The 21938-nt window shown below is 40.8% G+C and overlaps 1 protein-coding gene across 9 annotated transcripts in view; it reads left to right on the top strand.

Moving 5' to 3' along the window:
* PTPRT (protein tyrosine phosphatase receptor type T) overlaps positions 1 to 21938 on the top strand; it is a 1323147-nt gene that overhangs the window by 1136701 nt on the left and 164508 nt on the right. For 5 of the 9 annotated variants that reach the window (XM_020998698.2, XM_020998697.2, XM_078150236.1 and 2 more), the window contains 2 exons: positions 4658 to 4793; positions 12424 to 12453. In XM_020998698.2, coding sequence (XP_020854357.1) covers positions 4658 to 4793; positions 12424 to 12453 — 166 coding nt within the window. The remainder of the gene's footprint in view (positions 1 to 4657; positions 4794 to 12423; positions 12454 to 21938) is intronic. The other 4 variants (XM_020998700.2, XM_020998699.2, XM_078150238.1 and 1 more) reach the window with 1 other exon arrangement.

Genomic DNA, 21938 nt, shown 5'->3' with positions numbered 1-21938 from the left:
AGACAATCCCCAAATCATTTGGATTTGGGGTAGCTTTTATACTTCTTTTTGAACATGTGGCCAGTGGTCTGGGATTTCACTTCCAACAATTTTTTTTAAAAAAATAAGACCGATTCCTGAAAAAAAAAATGGCAATACCCAGTTTATCCATCCTAAGCTCTACCCAGATCCACCCAGCAGCCCATACAAAGCATCATCTTAAGCAGAGCTGCTGTCCTTGAAACCTCCTGTGGAGACTAGATGGTAGTAACTTGGTATTTAGATTTCAATGATCTTCCCTACTGGGTGCAACAGAAAAGTAAAAATGGAAAGAAAGAGGGATATTTACAAAGGAGGTAATTAAGTAGATTAGGGACGAACTGTCCAACTTGAAAGCAAGATTTGCTACATGAGATAATATGTCCTTGGTTAAGGGAGAGTTAGTTGACTGTGGGACTCCAAGAGCTTTGCTTAAGGCAGTTTGTCTCTGACAGCTGGTTCCTTTTCTTTCCTTTCAATAATTATTACCAGCCAGTGAAGTATGCATCCAGGAAGATTTACTTGATTTTATCAATTACAATTAAAGGTTCTTTACCTGTGACTCCTATTTTTTCTTGTTCATATTTACAGGGAAAATTCTCTGAACTTAAAACTGAAGACTAGGGCCACAGCCAATGACAGCACCTTGAGAATGAATCATTATTCCCTTGCTACCAATTCTTTTTATTAGTTCTATGAAGTCATACAGATGTAAGGTTGATAAAGACCATTTCTACATTAGTGAAGTTAGAGATGCTATTTTGGAAACTGTCCCTCCCTTCCATTCACATGCTAGGAAAAAAAAAACTGCATCAGATAGTGGTAGATTCTCACTAGCCCCTGGAACCACTGTATGCACTAGACAGACAGAGCAATTATTAAGTGGTTACTGTATGCCAGGTGCTGAGCTGAGCTATGAACACAGATACAAGCAAGTCAGACAATCTCTACTCTCATGAAGTTTATATTCTAACAGGACAAGACTATACATCAAGGGGAGATGGAAAGGGACAGGATGGGCCCTGTGAAGGAAGTCTTCAAGTATTATGGAAGCCTGGTTCTAGTAAGGTGTAATAAGAGGCCATGTGATAGAGCCCAGGGTGATCTCAGGCACATAGTCCCCGTGGGGAGGAGGCAGAGGCGATGGATAGAGTAGAGGCAGTGTATCATAGAGTGTTGGAGCAAGAAGAGACTTTAGAGTGTCCCAGGTACAGTGGATGGAGGGCCACACCTTGTATTGGCTCCTGGGAAGAGCTGGGTAGAGCTCAGGTTGGACAAACAGGATGTTCCCCTTTTTTCAGGAATCAAATTGTTGTTTTTTAATCTTGTTGAAAGTAATTCCCAGACTATTGGAAACATGTTCAAATAGAAGGAGAAATGCTACCTAAAATCCAACTACCTAGTTTTTTCCCCCAGCGAAAAAGGTCCCAGAGGCCCAGAGAAGTTAAGTAATGTGCCCAAGGCCATTAAGCTAGTAAATGGCAGAACCTGTCTTGAACCCAGATTTCTTGACTATAGGTCCTGTGCTCTTACCACTCTTACTACATTTATATAAGGCTTACTTTGTACCAGGCACTGTGCTCAGCACTTTACAATTATTTTCTCATTTGATTTTTACAACAACCCTGGGGGGTCAGTACTATTATGATCCCCATATTACAGATGAGGAAACTAAGACAAATAGAGGTTAAGTGACTTGCCAAGTAAGTGTCAAATTCGAACTCGGTTCTTCCTAACTCCAGGCTGGGTGCTCTATTTACCTAGCTATCACATAGCCATTCCATGGCAATGGCAGACATAAACAAGCCAGCCCTAAACTTGCTTAGTTTTGAAAGGAGCCATACCATATACTGCCTTGGGACAAAAATCACTAGATATCCCATTAGTGAAGAATGGGGTTAGTCAGCACATATTCTCCATTTATATTTTAACTTTATGTCAAGTCTTTGTGAGTTATATAGTTTGTGAATACAGAGAGCAGAAATTGAGAACAAATCAAAATGAATCTACCACAAATTTCTGTTTCTAGAATCAATGTAGGAAATCAAAATGAGGAATCTATTCATTGCTTTATTTGACAAAGTGTTTAAAAGCCCCAAGTTCAACTATAACTCCCAGCAACTAGTACTGCAGCTCAGGAAAGAGATTCACCAATGGGTGAACCTGCATTTCTAAGGGAGAGATATCCCATTTTTTAGAGTGTCCAGAAATTAAAACCTGTAGCATTGATTCAGTCACCACCACCGCCACCACCATCATCATAATCACAATCACTTTATTTATACACGTACTCATAATAGACCCCTATTTGGAGTCCAAGAAAACGTCCTGCCTAGGAGTCAAGACTTGCGTCTAAGAGACACTAACCTGTTTATTCAACCTGAGTCATTTTGCCAATGAAGGAAACTAAGCCTACACTGGTTGACAATTTCCCCAAGGTCACCCGGCTAGTGAATAATGGAGCTGACAGGATGCACCCATGTGAAACCCTTTGCCCAGGGATGAGCCCAGAATTCTATTTTAAGTTCAGACTTCAGTTTAAGTAAGTGCAAAGGTGAGTTAGAACGAAAGGGATTTCTAATGGTCTTTGGAAAGAATACCATTGGAGCACAAATTGTAGCTACTTTCCTGTCTTTGTTCTTGGGGTTGAGTTCAAAAAGATTTAGTTCCTCTTGCTCTGACCACTAGGGAAGAGAGAAAGAAAGGGAACGAGAGTCTACTAAGCACTTACTCCGTGCCAGGCACTGTGCTAAGTGCCTTCCAGATATCTCATTTGAACTTCACAACAGTCCTGGGAGACAGATAGTCTTATTACCATTTTACAATTGAGGAAACTGAGACAGAGAGTTCAAGTCACTTGCCCAGGGTCATGTATCCAGTAAGTGTATGAGGCTGGATTTGAACAGAGAGCTTCCTGATTCTGGGCTCAGTCCTCTATTCTTTTACCACCTAGCCTCCTCATGCCAAGCTGCATGCCTCAGTTTGGTCGGTACTTGTGTCCATTCTCCCCTGGCTTTGTCCAAACTCCATTTGGGAGAGGGAAGGGCTTTTCAGATGTTTCCTTATAAGCCACAGAGCTTGAGGAATACAATAAGCATAGATTATTTTATCTGATCCCACAGTGTTTCTCAATCTGTTAGACCAAGTCTGTCAGTTTTATGTTTCTTTCTAAAATCATAGAATCATAAAACATTGAAGCTGAAAGGGACCATAGAAGTCATCTAGTCCTACTTTATGCCCATTTTACAGAGGAGCAAACAGAGACTCCTTGCTAGGGAGCATACCTAATTACTGATAGAGCCTGAAGGACAGGGCTTGTTCTCCTAATCTCTAATCCAGTGCTTTTCCCACTACATCAAGTTGGCCTATTTTCTTGAGCAAAAAAAAAAAAATTCAAATTATGATTCTATGACAAGAAACATATGTATCCTACCTGTGTGTGTAGGAGATCTAGGATTTCATCAGTAAGAGTATTATCTCTTTGTGAACTCCTTCCACTAATGCAACTTGAACCTAACTATAACTTGTTGCATCTGAGGGAGTTACCCAAAACACACATATAATCCAGTGGCTTGTCCAGGGTCACATAGCTAATAAATGTCAAGGGCAGAATTTGAATCCAGGTCTTTCTGCGTCTAAACCTAGCACTCTAACCCAATTTGCTATGCTGTTTCTATATGTATAACAACCCTGAGAGGCAATATGGCATAGGGAGTAGAGAGCTGACTTCAGATTAAGGAAGATTTGGGTTCAAGAGCCATCCTTGACACATCCTGGCTAAGTAACCCTAGGCAAGTCAATTAACATCTCAGTGTTACCAGAAAACTCTCCAAGATCATAAACTTCAGTTTAATTACGACTATACATTGGAAGGAGTTTCTCACCAGGAGTCCATGGCTCCAGTGAAATCACAGGTCTGAGCAAAAAGTAAACAAAATGACAGTAATACTAGCAATGATAACAATAATGGCATCTTGCTTTTGTAAGTTTTTCAAAAGACTTTCTCATTTAATTCTTATAACAACATTATGCAGGAATCAGATCAAGTATTAGTGTTATTCCCATTTTACAGATAGTAAAACTGATGCTCAGATAGGTAAGGTAATTTGGCCACAGGCACATAATTTAGTAGTAGTAGAGTCACATGTACATATTTAGAGATAGATATTATTCCTTCATTTAAATTACAAAGCAAGTGTCCAGGCTACTGCCCAGGAATTGATGCCCATGGAATATTAGATATTTTCCTATAGTGAGGTCAATATCCTCTAAGCTAGTAGAGCCAAACCAAAATAGAAACAGGGTGCACTAAACTATAAGAATCCCTGCTCATATGCTGGCCATATGTTAACTTAGTTTTAAAATATAATATTGTCTATGTTTTATTGTGGTTTTATTTATTTTGTTAATATTTCACAATTACGTTTTAATCTGGTTTGAGCCACACTTGGGAGTGTTGCGGGCCACATATGGCCTGACACCTCTGCTCTAGGCAAGTATTAGAGAGCATTTAGTGGAGATGCCTTTGGAAGGGCTATAGCCTGAACCAGATGGATTGTTTTGTCCATTCTAGAGCTTCAAATGTATTTGCCTTGGTATTTTACAAACTGTCTGTCTTTCCCCCTCCCCTCCTCTGAAGGAGCATCCACACAGAATTCCAATGCGGTGGAACCTGAGAAACAGGTGGACAATACAGTGAAAATGGCTGGAGTGATTGCCGGACTCCTGATGTTTGTCATTATTCTCCTGGGGGCCATGCTCACAATCAAGAGAAGGTAAGTTTCCTGATAATTAGGAATCAGACAGCTCATTTCTACTTGGCTCTGCTCAGACAGCCATTTGGTTCATGAATCTAAGAACTCAGAGCAGTTAGGGACCATGGGATCATCTGTTCCAAGCCCCTGTCCGAGGAATGAATCTCTTCTGCAAGCCTGCCCTACAGGTGCTGGTTCAGCCTCTGCTTGAAGATTTGCGGTGATTAGAGTTTGTTACTTCATACGACATCTCATTTCATTAGACAGCACTGACTGTTAGGAAGTTTGGGTTTTCTTTTTCATTTTCATTTCATTTTTTCATTTCTTTTTTCATTTTTCATTTCATATTTTTTCATTCAAGCCAAAATCTGCCTCCCACTGACTCCCATCAGTTAGATCATTTTTCTAGCAAGCATAGTCATTGATTATAGGAAAGTTGATCAGATCACCACGCAATCTCTGGATCATAGAATTTAGAGCTCAAGGGACCTTAGAAAGGTCGTCCACTCCACACCTCTCATTTTGCCAATAAGGAAAGCAAATGCAAAAGAAAATGATTTGCTCAAGGTGAGAGCCAAGTTGTGCTTTTGAGTGCTGTATGGAATTGGCTTGTAGTTTCAGTTGCTCTGGAGACCAAAGAACCCAAGATTGAAGTTGACAGCTTTCTTGGCAAAGGCTAAAGAATGGCCACCTAGCTCATTTATCTGGCTCTACAACTATTTGTTTTACTGGGCAAACTATTAATGGCAAATATTAACTGAAGCGAGAGGCAGTGCGGCTAGTGGTTAGAGAGATGCCCTGGGTTCAACTTCTACTTCTCACGTACTGGCTGGATGACCCTGAGCAAGTCACTTAGCTTCTCAGTGATTTAGCCAACTCTCTAAAACCATAGTTTACAGAGAAGGAGCCTATTTGCGCTGGTGAAAGGAATCCTCAACACAGGAGCTTCCTGTAATGATGGAATCTTAGCTCAAGTCCCTATTCTCATCCTATAAAATGAAATAAAACATGAGTTCTTGGATCCTATGGAGGGGAAAGGGAAAAAAAGACCAAGAAGACTACATATGCCATATAAATTATATTTATAGCAGAAATAGTAGTTCAGAGAGATTAAATAACCTACCTAAAGGCCACATGATGAGTGGAAGCCTTTGTGGGATAGTGGAAGAGATCAGGACAGGATCCCAACTCTGCTGCTTTCTAGCTTCATGATACCAGTCTAGTCATTTGGCCTCTCAAGACCTTGGTTTTCTTCTCTACCAAATAAGGACATTTGACTACCCACTGAACTCTAAGGTCTCTTTCTGCTTTGACATTTTATGATCTGTCCCCCCCAAGTCCCTTACACCTCAATGTCATGGAAGAGGGGAGTGGGAGATCTTCCTCCTGTGAACATTAGAAGGGTAATAGGATTATGCAAACCTTTCTTGGGCCTTCAGATAGCCCATTCTGTGGTCATTGGTGATTCATATGTGATCTTCTCAATTTGGGTCATTTTGAAACCTGGCTAACCTATGTCAAAGATGTCCGAAAACCTATGGAGAAAACTGGAGTCATTCGCAAAGAAAAATGAAATGTGTGACTTTATTTTTTTAACCACAAGAGTGAACATTAATTAATACATTAATCATTTATTAGGTGTCACCGATCTATCCACTAATAAGAAAGTTGAACCTGGAGTCAAAAATACATGAGTTCATATCTGGCCTCAGACACTCACTGCACCACTTTGGCCATGTCACTTGGCTTCTATCTTCCTCAGTTTTCTTAATTATAAAATGAGGACAATAATTTTGTTGTGAGTTGATGATAAGGTTGTTGTGAGGATCAAATGAGGTATTTGCAAAGTGCTTAGCACTGTGCCTGGAACATAGGAGGAGCTTTATAAATGCTATATTTTGGGGGGTGGCTAGGGGATGCAGTGAATAAAGCACTGGCCCTGGAGTCAGGAGGACCTGAGTTCAAATCTGGTCTTAGACCAGATACTTGACACTTACTAGCTGTGTGACCCTGGGCAAGTCACTTAACCCCAACTGCCTCACAAAAAAAAAAAATAATAATAATAATAATAATAATTTAATAAATAAATAAATGCTATATTTTCCTCCCTATCCTCTTCTCCTTCTCCCCTTCTTTTTCTCACTTCATTCTCCCTTTCTTCTTTCTGTCCCCTTACCTTCTCCTTCTTCTTCTCTTCCTCCTCTTCCCTTTCCTCTTCTCCCTCTCCATTCTTCTCTTTCATAGTAATAACTTGTTTTTCTATAGCCCCTTAAAGTTTACAAAGCACTTTCTCACATCAACCCTGTGTGAATTTTCTTATCCCCATTTTACAGATGAGGAACTTAAGGCCCAAAGTCATGAGGTGACTAGCCCATGGCCACACAGTGAGTTTGTTCAGGATTGTTATGCTCCTTGGTCCAAGTTTGCCCTCCAAAAACTTGGGGAAAGTCTCTACGAGACGCTCCAGTTGGTTAGCTCATAAGTGCAACTCCCCACAATCTACCAAACAGAAGTTAAAATCCAGGATACCTCCCCAGGCTGCTTGTAATTACTAGATGAATCTTTTCTCACGAGGCCTTGCTCTCTGGTGGTGTAAGCAGCTGACACTTGATCTGTCCCCCCAAACCCAGCTCCACTTTGTTGAACCCGTAGCAGGCACAACAGCCTCTAGTCTGGGACTGGGAATATTTTGGAGTCTGACGTATTCTCCAAAGCTTTGTTTGTACGTATCAGATATCGTGGGTATTGAGCAGGAGGAGAGTGCAAGCTTTTCCTCCTCCTTTCCCTGCTCTGTGATCTGGCATCTCTACAAAAAGCTCATTCCTTTTCACTTTGGCAAACCCCTGATATACTCTGGAACTAAGTAAGAACCAAAAGAAACACAAGTAGAAATTAATCACAATAACATTGACATCTTCACTTTTGAACCAAGAAAAATAGAGTGTACACAGCTTACCTAATTAGAGTAAAAAAAAAAAAAAGGCCTGGTCACTCAACAGCTTCATGAGAGATGATTTCTTTCTGACATTAATGAGGCCTTGGACCTCTGAGCTTCTAATGATGGCCCTTCAGTCAGGAGCTGACTCCCAAGATCGCACAGCTCTATCTGTGTGGGTACAGGTAGTCAGTCCATCAGTAAACATTAATCCAATGCCTTCTATGAGCCAGGTGGTGTACTAAGTGCTGGGCAGATATGTTTCTCCATTTGAGTGTTGAAATCATGCCTATTTATAGAGTGAATCTCTGTGTTTCCCTAGTGTTGGATCACAGTGTACATCATCCAACAAACATTTTCAGTAGCGTGACCTGCCTGTGATTGTGCTTGGGCTTGAGGTAATGTGCTGGTTTGGGTCCTTTGTTAATGAGATCCACAGGATAAGATTTTACTTTCTCTTCAAAAAGGCTAAAAAAAATGGCAGGTAACAGATCACTCACACAGCCTATGGCTCATCCAGGATGGAGCTACCTTTGGTCCTCAGAATGGGAATGTTCTAGCCCTTGGTCTATGGAAAAAAAAGTTTCCTTTTTCTGTGTTGACGCTGCCCTCACTTTTAAATATCTAAGTTCTTAGTTACTAATTTCTATCATTTTAATACTTAGAGCTTATTCGTCACTAACAAGAGAAAAGCTACAAGTGCTTTAAGCCTTCTCATAACTGATGGCATAAAATTATTTGGCAACAGCTTTTATTTTAACTAAAAAGTTATTTTACAGTGTTTGTTTAGGGTGTAACTGTCAGTATGTGTGTGTGTGTGTGTGTGTGTGTGTGTGTGTGTATGTGTGTGTGTGTGTGTTTGGAGGGAGTTGATATATGTTTGGGGATTCAAGATGGGTTAGGCAGTCAAGAGATGTGAGTTGTAACTATGTTTCTGGGAGAGCTCTTTGGAATGTTGTTGGGGGCATAGATGTGTTACAGAGCATAGGAGTTTAGTGTAGTAGGTGTGTGACTTGGGAGTTGAGGTATTTGGGAAAGTCATTGGATATTAAGGGGGTCACCATATGTTTGGGGAGATAGAGTGTTTTGTAGTATATTTGTTGCAGGGATATGGGTCATAGGATAATAAACCAGAGCTGGAAACACCCTTGGAGTCCATCTAATCCAGACCCCACATTTTACAGATGAATAAACTTAGATTCAGAGACATTAAATGACTGGGCCAAGGCCATATGGGTAGGCAGCATCAGAGAAGGGATTTGTGACCACCCAGATCCCCTGATTCCAAAGCCAGGGTTCTTTCCCCTTTGTGTGCTTGGATTATAGATTTTGAGGGATGTGGGTGTGATACAAAAGCATTTCCCCATTTACTAAAAGTGTGACCTTGGGCAAGTCATTAAATTGCATCCTAGGTCTCAATTTCCTCATCTGTTAAAAAAAAAGATGGCCTCTGAGGTTCTTTCTAGCTCTGGCTCTCTGCAATCCCATGTATTTGTGTGTTTCAGGTCATTCATCTCTGTGGCTGGGGTGGTATTCTGTTTGTGATCATCACATGTTTCTGACATAACTGTATGTAGCCTGGGTGTGGAGAGATGTGTTTGGGGTCTGGACATATTTGGGATGTCTATGTCTGTTTGGGGTGTGGGCGTCTCTTTGGGAGGTCGGTGCACGTTCCCATCTGTGGTTTTGTTATCTGGGATTGGCAGTATAAGCTTAATCACTTAGCGCTGCGTCTTTGAATGCTCATTTTCTTGCCTCCATCTGGCAAAAATAATTTTTCCAGATTAAACTGAAAACATCCTGTCGTCTGCCCTCTGCTGAGAGTCCTACATGTGCCCCCACTTTAACAAGTTTGGCAAAATGGACACATTTCTGGGAGAAACATTTGCCAACAGGGCGGTGGCCTGATTTCTCCCTCTACAGACAATCTGTGTAGAAACAGGTGGCAAGCAAGCTCTGCTTACCCAGCATCATCAAGGCCTCTTGCATTCAATTAAATCTCACAAACATTTCCTGAGCACCTGCTCCATGTAGGAAACTGTGCTAGGTATTGAATGAAATACAGTGATGAATAAGACATGATCCCTGCCATCAAGGAGATTGCATTCTACTTGGGGAGATGCCAGGTACAGAGATAACCGTAATGTGTGGCTGAACATGACAAGTGAAGCACAAACAATGTACTATGGAAATTACAAGGAGAAAGAGATCATATCCTGAAAAGAAGATTCATAGAAGACTTCTTGGAGGAGGTGACATTTCAACGAGCCAATCAACAAGCATTCATTAAAGACCTTCCATTTGCCAGGCATTATGCTATCCATTTAGGGTGTAAAGGCAAAAATGAAAGACTCCCTACCCTACAGCAGGTTACATTTTCCACTGGGGAAGGTAACATGGACAAGCAATGCAAATTTAAAAAAAGAAAGGAATTTTGGGGAGGAAGGCATTAGGAGCTAAGGGAAATCAGGAAAGGCTCCATGTGAAAGGTGAGGTTGGAGCTGTGTTGTGAAGAAAACTGGGGTTTCAGCTGAGTCTTACAGGACAGGAAAGATGGAAAGAGGTTTAACAGTAGTAAGACAGGGCATTTCAAGTAAGGAAATAGTAAGAGCCCCTTCATGGTGGTAAAGGGTGAGGCCTATTCAGGGACCATTTGAGATAGAGCACTGGATAGGAGATAAGGCTGAAGAGGGAGGATGGGTGCCATTTTTAAAATATCTCAAATGCCTGCTTGAAGAGTCTTTATACAACCTGTCTCTTCTATATCTGAAATGAATGTACTCCTTCCTCATCTCAACCTCTTAGCAACCCCTTGTTTCTTTCAAGACTCAACTCAAGAATGTGGTTGCACAGCAGTGGTACCCTAATCCTCACCAGCCACTAGTGCAGTTTGCAGAACCTATGGCCTCAAGCCCACATGTGGCCCTCTAGGTCCTCAAGTGCAGCAAACTGGATTTGGTCAAAGGGCTGCACTTGAGGACCTACAGGGCCACGTGTGGCCTCGAGGTGCTAGTGCTTTGGCCCCTGTAAATCAGTTTTATTTAATTTGTAGTATTTTGTATGTCATTAGCCACATGCATGTTATTCCCATTATCCCATGGTTGCCAGGTGGTTGTGAATGCCTTGAAGGTAGGGACTCATGATTTTTTGTGTCTCAGTATCCCCAGTCTAGTGTAGTACCTGGCATATATGTAGTTGATTATGCCTAAAACTATGAATTTTTTTTGATAAACAGATGGATGATTTTGTTTGGTAGATTCTTTGCCCTTGTTCTTAATACAATGTATACCATTCTAGCCCTATATGACTGTGTGGGGATATCATGGTTACTGATGTTTACTGTCAACTGGATTCAGCTTAACTGGGTCAATCTCAAGTTCAAATTTAGCTTCCAAGTTCAGAAGGCAATATGGTCACCAAAGTCAGAACACTGAATTAACTAGTGACTAATTAGCCTGAATCTCAAGTCAGAGGACTTGGGTTCCAGTCCCAGCCCTGCCACTAATATACTGCTCAAAGAACTTTCGCTTCTTAGGCTTTGGTTTCCTCACCTGTCAAATGAAGGTTTTGAACTTGGTGATCTCCAGGGGCCCTTCCTGCTCCGAGATCCAAGGACAACATGGAGGCTATGGATGCGTTTCCCAACAGATAAGATTTCTTTCATTCCCCACGCCCCAAAAGAAACAGCTTAGTATTCCTTTTTGAGATAAAGCTTATTCGAAGGCCATCTTCTCTTTGCCTCAAAGGAGTTAGTACAAGGAAGGCTTGCCTTATAGTCAAGGAAGCCCAAATAAAGTCATCTTATTAGGTAACATGTAAGAGCTGTCTTCAGTTCAGTTGCACAATAATACTGTGATCTTGCTTGGGACCCAGTAGGAGAAACAATGATGTTATTTTTCCTCAGTGACAAATTCTATTAAGCCAGTATAATCAGTTAGAGGAAGAGAGAGGGTATGAAACAAGAAAATGTGAGAGTTGGTGGGAGAAGGATAGAGTGCGCTGAAATAAGGCACTTCTATAAGACTATTCTTGGCTACAAAGGTTCAGGAAAAGAGTCCCAGAGATGAGCTACAGTTATAGTGATGGTCCATTAGAACTGTGCAATGCGGAGATGGATGAGCATTTGGTCCTTAGAACATATTTTGTCAGAGCAAGAATGGAACTTAGAACATGGAATATTAAAGCTGGAAGGGTTCTTAGAACACAGGCTGTCAGAGCCAGAAGGGCACTTAGAATACAGACTGTAGAATGTTAGAGCAAAAGCAGACCTTCAATCATAGAATAAAGAATGTCAGAGCAAGAAAGGACCTTACAACATACAACATCAGAAAGGAATTATAGATACTGTACTAACACTTCCATTTTACAGATGAGGAAATTGAGGCCCAGAAAGAGACTTATCTGAGGTCACAATGCAAGTTAGTGGCAGAGTTGGAACTAGAATCTCCCTCACCTGATTCTCAGGTTAAAGCCCTTCCCCCTCTCCCATGGCTCTGTATCTAGCAGCATTATGGGGGAAGAGATTCCAAGAATGCTGGCTCGAGATTCTCAGAGGGACTACAAGAGAATGTGGTACTTCACTCATGTTAGGGATGGTAAAATACTTTGTGCATTTCTAAGGAACATGATTTCATCAAAGTCTAATTATTGTTTGTTTGTTTTCTTTCTCCCCCCCTTTTGGACATTTTCTTCATCTGACTGCCCATCAATATATAGAAGAAATGCATATTCCTACTCCTATTACTTGTAAGTACCTAGCTGGGGCCGGCTTTTTTTCAGCATGCCTTGTGTGGTGTGGCAGGAGCTCCCATCCCCTCCCAAAGAGGATTATTTTCCATGTGAACCTGTGTTTTCTTAGGCTGCCAGCAGCTTTCATCGTTTGTCTTGTTTGTTGTTTTTCTTTTACTTTTGAAATACACTTTCATCGTTTATTCCTGCTTTTGTTTCTGCCATCTTAGAGTTAGCTCCCTTTAGAGAGCTCTTTCTCCGTGATGTATGATGCTGCCTCTCCTCCGCAGCAGTATGTGTTATTTTCCACGGCCATATCCCAGAGTCAGAAAATGTTTCCTCTCCTTATGCTGCCCATCCACCCCTGGACATGAAAATGGCTATCATCAACAACCACGTATTATGCAACCATAGGATCCTTGACTAACAGAGCAATAGGTAAAGGCCCTTAGTGAGTCAATCGATAGGCATTTTTTAAAGAGCTTACTATATGTCAGTCAATAAACATTTATTAAGTACATCCTGTGTGCCAGGCACTGTGCTCAGCACTGGTGATACAAAAAAAGTAAATTAAAAATATGGTTCCTGCCCTCAAGGAGCTTTTATTCTAACGGGTGAGACAACACATAAACAAGTCGACAGTACAGTATACACGCAGAGTAGATGGAAAGTACTCTCAGAGGGAAGGCACTAGCAGTTGAAAGAACTGGGAAAGGCCTCTTGAAGAAGATGAGCTTCAAGCTGATTATGGAAGGAAGCAATTGGACAGTTCATCTCCCTTATTTCATGGATGAGGAAACTGAAATTCAGAGTAGGGAAGAAATTTGCCCAAGCTCACCTAGCAAGTTAGTGACAGAGATGTAACCCATGGTTCTTTTCATTTTACTACCCTGCTTCCCACAGGGGCTGTGGAAAGAACAATAGCCATCAAATACCTAGGCTTGCTAAGCCCTGGAAGAATTTAGAATCTGGCTCCTCCTGGGAGATTGGAGCCAGTGTCTGAATAAAATAGGATAGAATACCTGACATTTATATGTATGTGTTAAGCTTTGCAGAGTGCTTTACATACACTGTGTCATTTGATTTCTCAGCCAATCTGTATTTATCAGCTACATAGGTTTTACTGATTTTGTAATACTTACCAGTGTCAGAGACAGGAGACGTAGATGTTAATGAGGGTCAGTAACATAAAGGAAAATTATTGTAGGTCTTTTAAAATGTTATTAATAATGCTGTGAATTGACAATAGGCTGGTTTCTTTCATATGCAGTCCAACTTCTTTTAAGCAGTGGTCCTGTGTAAGCTAAGAGGTGGAGGGAAACAATATGGCATAGTGGGAAAAGAATGAATTTAGAGTAGGAGCCAAATCCCAGCACTGCCTCTTACTGTGTGCCTTTGGGCAAGTCTCTCTCCCTTTTCTGGACCTTAGTTTTCTCATTTTGAAAATTAGAGGGTTTTAATAGAAAATTTCTAGCTTCTTTCTTAGCTCTAGAATCCTCTTTTCCCTCTTCCTATGACCCCTTCCAGGATGATGGCTATAAATCGGCCCCCTCTGCCTTTATGTTCTTTTTCCACAGAAGAAACTTCTGTCATAACTTTTGGAAGTAGGATCATCTCAGATCCAACTGGTGGCTTCATGGTCTGTGCTTACAATATTCAGCTAGGCACAGATCACAGTTCTTCCTGGGAATTCAGGAGACCTGGTGGTACCTCATTGCAGTAAAATAGGGGAGGCACACTGCAGTCCATGAAGTCAAGTCAAGAAGCATTTATTAAGCACCTACTATTTGCCAGGCACTGGGCTGAGTGCTGGGGGAATAAAGGAAGAAAAAATTCCCTGCCCTCAAGGAGGTCACAATTGATTGGGGGACACAACATGCAAATAATTATGTACTGTGCACACATACACACATGTATTATACATGTATGTGTGTATATATATATACACATTTGTGTGTACATACACATATAGACGCTATACACACAGAAGATAAATTGAAGATAATCTCAGAGGAAAGGCATTAGTATTAACTTCTTTCCATCTTTATTAAAATATATTAAGGATAGAAATTCAAATGATAATTAGCTTTAATTTACCTGAACTATATTTCATTAAAACACAAAGCCGTCAAGTTCCAGTAGTACGTCTTATCCTATCACATATTTTTGTGCTTTTCCTTCTAATTGATGTTGGGTCTCATCTTGGCATTTATATCAGGATTCCTGAAGATCATATTATTTCTATAACATCCATTGGTGCCAGAACTTAGAGACAGTCAGGAAAACCTGGAGAGGATTTTTGAGACTTTGTACCTACAAGATATCCTTTCATTCATACAAACCAACCAACCAAAGCAGTCACATAGCAGAGATGCTGAAAAGGGAAAAGATCACAGCAAGGAGAGAACCCACTGATAAATGGAGTCCTGGAAAGGAAAGAATATTTCAAGGTGGGAAGGGGAATTTACTGCCCAGATTATGACAGGAATAGATGAATAATTGAAGACTAAACTAGAAGTTTCGTGACAGAAAAGTGCTTTCTGAATTATCTAGCTTGAGTCTAAACATATGCCCCTTGTATTATAGCATAGCTCTCTCCCAAGGAGACTACCGTGGTTGGCAGTGACTAGTACTTCCCCCTTGCTTTTTTCCTGAGGCACAGGATAAAATTGTTTATGCAGAATCTACATGGGATTCTTTGCCAAGGCCCAAGATTTAAACCTATTTCATTGCCTAAAGGATATTTCCCCGTGGAGGATATTTTGCTTTTCCACAAGTAAATAAGGGAAGAGACTTGACTCCTCAGTGTTCATAGGTGTCTCCGTCACCAAGGGGGCCAGGTATTAAGCTAATTTAGCATAGAAATTCTGGCCTATTCAGAAATTAGGAAATGGAGTCCAGCAAAGGTGATCAGTGATAACTCTGGAAACGCAGAGCTAAAAGAAATGTTAATGGTTTAGCCACCCAGCCACCCAATGGAAGAATCCTAACTGTACCAACCCCAGAATCATTAATCTCTATTTGATGACATCCTGAGATGGAACTTACTACTTTAAGATGCAACTTACTTTATTGTTGCAAAGCTCTAGTTGTCAGGAGAGTTTGAAAAGAGCTCTCACATCCCTAAGTCTCCTTGTCTTTCCAGGAATTTCACTATCTTTGTCAACCTCCTCTGAATGAGTTCCAACCCATTAAATGTCTTTCCAAAAATGCATCATGTAAACCTAGCCATCATCTTCTAGATGGGGTCTGAGGTTAGTGGGATCATTACATTCTTCATTTGGGGCTCTTATTTTTTTTTTTTTATCATTGTAGCCTAAGATCACAGCAGCTTTTTTTTGAAATCCACCTGACACCATTGACTAGTATTAAACTTGTAGACCACTAAAGCCCCCAGATTCTTTTTCAGATGAAGGATTTAGCAGACTTAATGTGTATAGAGAAAAGCAACTATGCATCTATCTCATGGCCAGGAATAGACATAAAAGAGATGGGATATGAGAGAGTCTGAGAAGGTTCTGTTGGCCAAAGAGTCATTGAAAGTATTGGAATAGATGAGATCACCAAAAGAGATACTATAGAGAAATGAAAAGACAAGGCTTTACAAAGCATTTGTTTACATCAAGAGAATAGAGGAGAATGAAAAGCAAGGAATAGAGAAAGTGAAAGAGCCTTCAGAGGTGAAGCAAAGAAGCCATGAAAGAGCAGTCAAAGAAGTCATGGAAAGAGAGAATATGAAGAAGGCCAGCAGTGGGAGGGGTGGGGAGGATGGAGGGGCACAGCTGGGTGGCTCAGTGGCGAGAGCACTGGTCCTCGAGTCAGGAGGACCTGAATTTAAATCTGGCCTCAAACACTAACTGTATACTCTGAGCAAGTCACCTAACCTCGATTGCCTCAAAAAAAAGGAAAGAAAAGAGGGGACATTAAATAGTGTCAGATGCTATAGAAAATCCAAGAAGGATGAGCACTGAGAAAAGAGCATTTTACTTAGTAAGAGATCATTAGTGACCTCAGAGGCAGCAATTTCAGTAGAGAGCAATGAGGAGGAAACCAAATAGATGGAAGAGAGGAAGAGAGGGAGAGTTGAGTGGTAAGGTGGTGAGGAAGTGGAGGCTGCAAGGTTAAATTATTAATCAGAGAAATTTTTCTATGATTGCATGGGAGAAAGAGACAGGACAATAATTTTAGAGAGTGACAGAATTAAGAGAAAGGTTCTCTTTTAGGATAGAAGAAATCTGAAAGTGTTTATAGGCAAATTAGGAAAGGAGAGAATGAAGTCATCAAGATACACATATTAAGCACCTGCACACAGCAAGTTAGTAGCAAGTCAAGCACACAAGCATTTATTAAGCATCTACTGTGTGCCAAGCACTAGGAGGTGGGGCATAAAGAAGGGCAATAATGGCCCTGGCTTTCAAGGAATTCCCAGTATAATGGGGCAAACATGCAAACAGCTATATACAAACAATAAATTATACAATAAATTAAAGATACTCTCAGAGGGAAAGCACTACCATTAAGGAGGAGAACCTGGAGAAAGAGAGTGATTGATGGAGTAAGGATGCAAAGGGAATGGATAGGGATCAAGGTTATAAGTGGAAGATCTGTCCTTACAAAGGAGGAGAGACAACGCTTCTTCTAAGAGTGTGGAGATAGAGAATAGAGGAAAAGACATAATAGCTCACATTCATATATTCATTTAGCTTTTCTTAAGATATATATATGTATAATGTATAGATGATCTACACATATATATGTATATATATGTATACATATAAGTGTATAAAATCTCATTTTATCCTCATACAAACTATGTGCGGTAGTGGCCAACATTGTCCCCATTTTATAGATGAGAAAACTGAATCTGAGAGAGAGAGGTGAAGTGCTTTGTCTAGGGTCGTAAAGCTAGTAAATGACTGAAATGGGATCCAGACCTAGATCTTCCAAGTCCAGAACTCTATTAATAACACATCAACAACAACAGTGATAATGGGTCTACGGAAGATGAGCATATATGCTGATACTGGTATTCACTTGCAAAAGTAGCAGTCATTTTCTCTGTCTTCTCAATAATGCATGATCCTGTGATCTTTCAAGTTCGGTAATCACAGCCCCCCTATCCTTGAACCCTCTCTTCTCTTGGCCAGATTCCCAGTTCCTTCAACCAGTCACCCTAAGGATTGAACTCAAGGCACAGAACCATCCTGGCTGTCATCCGCCCTATGATCTCCAGTTTATCAAAGTCCTTCCTAAAATGTGGCACCCAGAACTAGAACCCATTACTACACATGTATTCGGAGTACACCTTCTTAGTTCTGGATGCTATATCTCTGTCAATGCACCCTAAAACTACCTTAGCTTTATTAAGTCTCATATCACAGGAGACCCTAAAAGGTTGGAGACCCCTGATTTAGACCAACCCTGCTATTTTAAAAATGAAGAAACATAGGAATCAAATGACTTGGCCAAGGTCAGATGTTGAGGTAACAGTAAAAAAGGGGCTGGAACTGAGGGCTGTAGAACTAGGGGCCTAGATCCCATCCCCTTTTCTTGGAACCATGTCACATAGCATCCCACCTGACAGCACTGGAAAGCCCTTTTTCCGCAGTGCATTTCCCTTTTATTTTCTATAGTAAAGAAAAAAAACGAAAAGCTTCAGTTTGTACTTTCTAAAAGTAGATTAAGAGAAGCCATGTAACCATAGGTTGATTTAGCTCAAGTCGTGTAAGTGTTCCAGTAATTGCTTGAAGCAAAGACGTTTTACTTCAGTGCCACTCGAAAAAGCAATAGGGGGGAGGGATTGCCCACTGTCCTGACAAGAGCAGTGATGTGCTTCCCTTCCTTTCAGCAGATGCCTGATCTAAGTGTCAGGGAATTCAGGGGCTAGAGGAGACACTGAAAGACCATCCAAATCATTCCCATAATTCTCAGTAGATACACAATGAACTTTCCTAGTCATTCTTGCCTACAAGTGCCTCTTGCTATCCATCCCGTGTACTTCTTTTTTTTTCCTCCTCCTCCTCCTTCTTCTTCTTCTTCTTCTTCTTCTTCTTCTTCTTCTTCTTCTTCTTCTTCTTCTTCTTCTTCTTCTTCTTCTTCTTCTTCTTCTTCTTCTTCTTCTTCTTCTTTCTTCTCTTCTATTTTGCTGCCTTCTGTCCCCACCCATATAATCATGGCATTTAAGAGCTGGAGAGGATGTCAGTGGCTAGTTAGTTCAAGATATAAACATACCAAAAAAGAAAAATCCCACTTTAATATAGCTGATAAGGAGTCATCTAACTCCTTCTTGAAGATCTCCTAGGAGGGGGAACCCATCACCTCTTATGGCAACCTATTCTATTTTGGGAGAGGTCTAACTGTCAGGAAGTTATTTTTTTACATCAGTCTTAGATCAATCTCTTTGCAACTTCTACCTGTTGGTTCTGGTTCTGTCCTCTAGGGCCAAGCAGAAGAAGGCTCTCTTCCACATGTCAGCCCTTCAGATATTTAAAAATAGCTATAACATCCCTTCGGTGTTTTCTCTTCTCCAGGCTGTTGCTCAGTCATTTCAGTGCTTTCCAACTCTTTATGATCCCATTTTGGCATTTTCTTGGTAAAGATACTAGAGTGGTTTGCCATTTCCTTTTTCCACTCATTTTACATGCATGGAACTGAGGGAAACAGGGTTAGGTGACTTGCCCAGGGTCGCACAGCTAGTAAGTGTCTGAGGCTAGATTTGAACTCATGAAGATGAGTCTTCCAGATTCTAAGCTCAGTGTTCTATCCACTGTGCCACCTACCAAATCCTGCATCTGATCATTGTGCCTATCTTCCCAAGCTCAACTCAACTTCCATGAAGCTATCCTTCACTACTACCACCTCCCCACCCCGTGAAAGTGATCTCTCCTTGCTTTGAACTCCAGTCACACTGTGCACTTCTCTCATGGTGACTGCCACATTTTAGGGTATGCAGTATAGTACAGTGGGTATAGTACTGGCTCTGGAATCAGAGGGGTCAGAGGACCTGGCGTCAAACCCTACCTCTGGCACTCACTACTAAAATGACTTTTGGGAAATCACTTAGCCGCTCTGGTCCTCAGTTCCTCATCTATAAAATGTGAAAATTGGATTGTATGACCTCTGAAGCACTTTGTAGCTCTAGACCCAGGATCATACCTTGTGATAAAGGTTCCTCATGCTTACTCATGATTTGTCTCCCCTGAAGTGGTAGGTTTTTTGAGTACAGGGACCATGCTTTATGAAGGCAATGTCATATAACAAGAAGATTATTTCATCTGATGTCAGTAGACATTAATCTGGATTCTGGTTGTGTCATTTACTAGCTACATGGCCTTGTACAAGTTGCTTAATCTCTCTGAGACTCATACTTCTCATTTGTGAAAAATGGATATTATAATCCTGGCCCTGCCTATTCATTGGGTTGGTATGGGGAGACTCCTTCTAAAAGTAAAGCACTTTAGAGATGTGAGCTTCCATCACTCACCTAAGCATCCTCTCTATGGTGAACAAAGGGCCTTATCCTTAAGATTTGCATGCTGCTGATAGACTGGGAGAAGAATCAGACATGGCAACTTAGAGGATGCCAAGTCACTCTGGGATAATGCTAATTATTTCCTGACAACGGGTCTGAATTTAACTTTTTGAAGTTTCTTCCCATTACTTCTCATTCTCTCTTCTGCGACCAAACAGAATAAGTCTAATATCTCTTCCATGCTGTATCCACAGAGACATTTTAGCCTGGTGAGACAAGCACAGGACTTGGAATGATCAGACCTGGGTTCAAATCCCTGTTTCACCATTTACTATATATGTAACCTTGGGCAAGTCAATTCACCTGATTTTCAGGTTTTCTATTTTTTATTTTTAAAATGAGAGCTTTAGAATAGGTGATTTTTAAGGTCTTTCTCAGTTGTCCATCTCTAATCTTATCTTTCAAATATATATACACACATACATATAATACATATGTGTGTCTCTCTGTATACATACATACACACATATCACATCCATTATATACATATCGCATTATATTTATATATGTATATCTCACATGTTTTATATTGTATATATATTATATGTTATATATCATTATATATACATGCGACATTATATTTATATATTTATATCACATCATCTTCCTCCAAATTTTCTTCTCTCTATGCCAAATATCCTCAGTTCCTTCAGTAAATCCCCATACAGTATTAATTCAAGTCCTTTTATCAACCTGGTCATCCTTTGCCTAATCTTGAGATTTTCAATTTTCTTCCTAAAATGTGGCACCCTGAATTTGATGCAATACTACATGGGTGATCTGACTATACCTTCTTATCCCTGAAGGCTGGTGCGCTCTCTCTCTCTCTCTCTCTCTCTCTCTCTCTCTCTCTCTCTCTCTCTCTCTCTCTCTCTCTGTCTATAACATTTACCACATGCATGACACACATATCTTTCCCATAGTTTTTTGCTCAGGTCTGCTCTTCTTCATGTGCTCTGCTCATCCTTGCTATCCCAGAGTTACAATGAGCTTGTATATTCAGGGTGGAGCTAGGGGCTAAGCGGAGTTGCCAACCCTGTTTGGAGTGTTAGTGAGCACAACATTGTACATAGGATTCGAGTGTCATGTTTGGCATACAGATCTTATGAGCAATAGCACAACGCATGTCCTCATAATAGCATAGTTTAGGGAAAGAGAAATGAGTCTGAGGGGTAGCTCTGCTGCATATTAGATGTGTAATGTCACGTAAGTCATTTAACCTCTCTGGGCCTTGGTTTCCTCATTTGTAAAAGTGCAGTCTCGTGTGGTTCAATTGTTTTAGTCGTGTCAGATTCTTCATGACACCATTTGAAGTTTCCATGGCAAAGATACTGGAGTAGTTTGGTATATCCTCCTACAGCTCATTTTACAGAAGAGGAAACTGAGGCAAACAGAATTAAGTGACTTGCCCAGGGTCACACAGCTAGTAAGTGTCCCAGTCCAGATTTGAACTCAGGAAGATGAGTTTCCCTGACTTCAGACTTGGCACACTGTGCACTATGGCGCCACCTAGTGGACTAACTGGCCTCTAATGTCTCTTCCAGCTCTAAACCCAATGTCTTTCTTTCCACTCTGGTAGCCTCCTGTGATTTGTCTTCTGCGTTTTGACACTGTAGCACTTGGAAAGCAGAGGCTGCATCTTTCTATGTATATGTAGTGAAAATGGCCCAGACTTAGAATCAGGAAGCTGGAGACAGGGGTTCAAATCCTGACTTGAACATTCCTTAGCCATGCGACCATGGAAGAAACCTGATCCTCAACTTCCCAATATGAGAAATGGAAGTAGTAATTGTTCTATGACCAACTCCACAGAGTTGTGAGGAAAGTACTTTGTAAACTTTAAAGCTCTATAGAGGTATGAGTTGTCATTTTTATTTCTCTGCATGTGAGTGAAGGCTGAATCTGTTTTGCCATGGGTTTGTTTCTTTGTCCTTTGATTTATATTGTTTTATTTTCAAAGAATACGTTAGCA

This window comes from Phascolarctos cinereus, unplaced genomic scaffold (assembly GCF_003287225.1).
Source record: "Phascolarctos cinereus isolate Bilbo 61053 unplaced genomic scaffold, phaCin_HiC Scaffold_2;HRSCAF=192, whole genome shotgun sequence".
NCBI lineage: Eukaryota > Metazoa > Chordata > Mammalia > Diprotodontia > Phascolarctidae > Phascolarctos > Phascolarctos cinereus.
The sequence above is the reverse complement of the archived record's forward strand: the minus strand, read 5'-3'. Positions and strand labels throughout refer to the sequence as shown.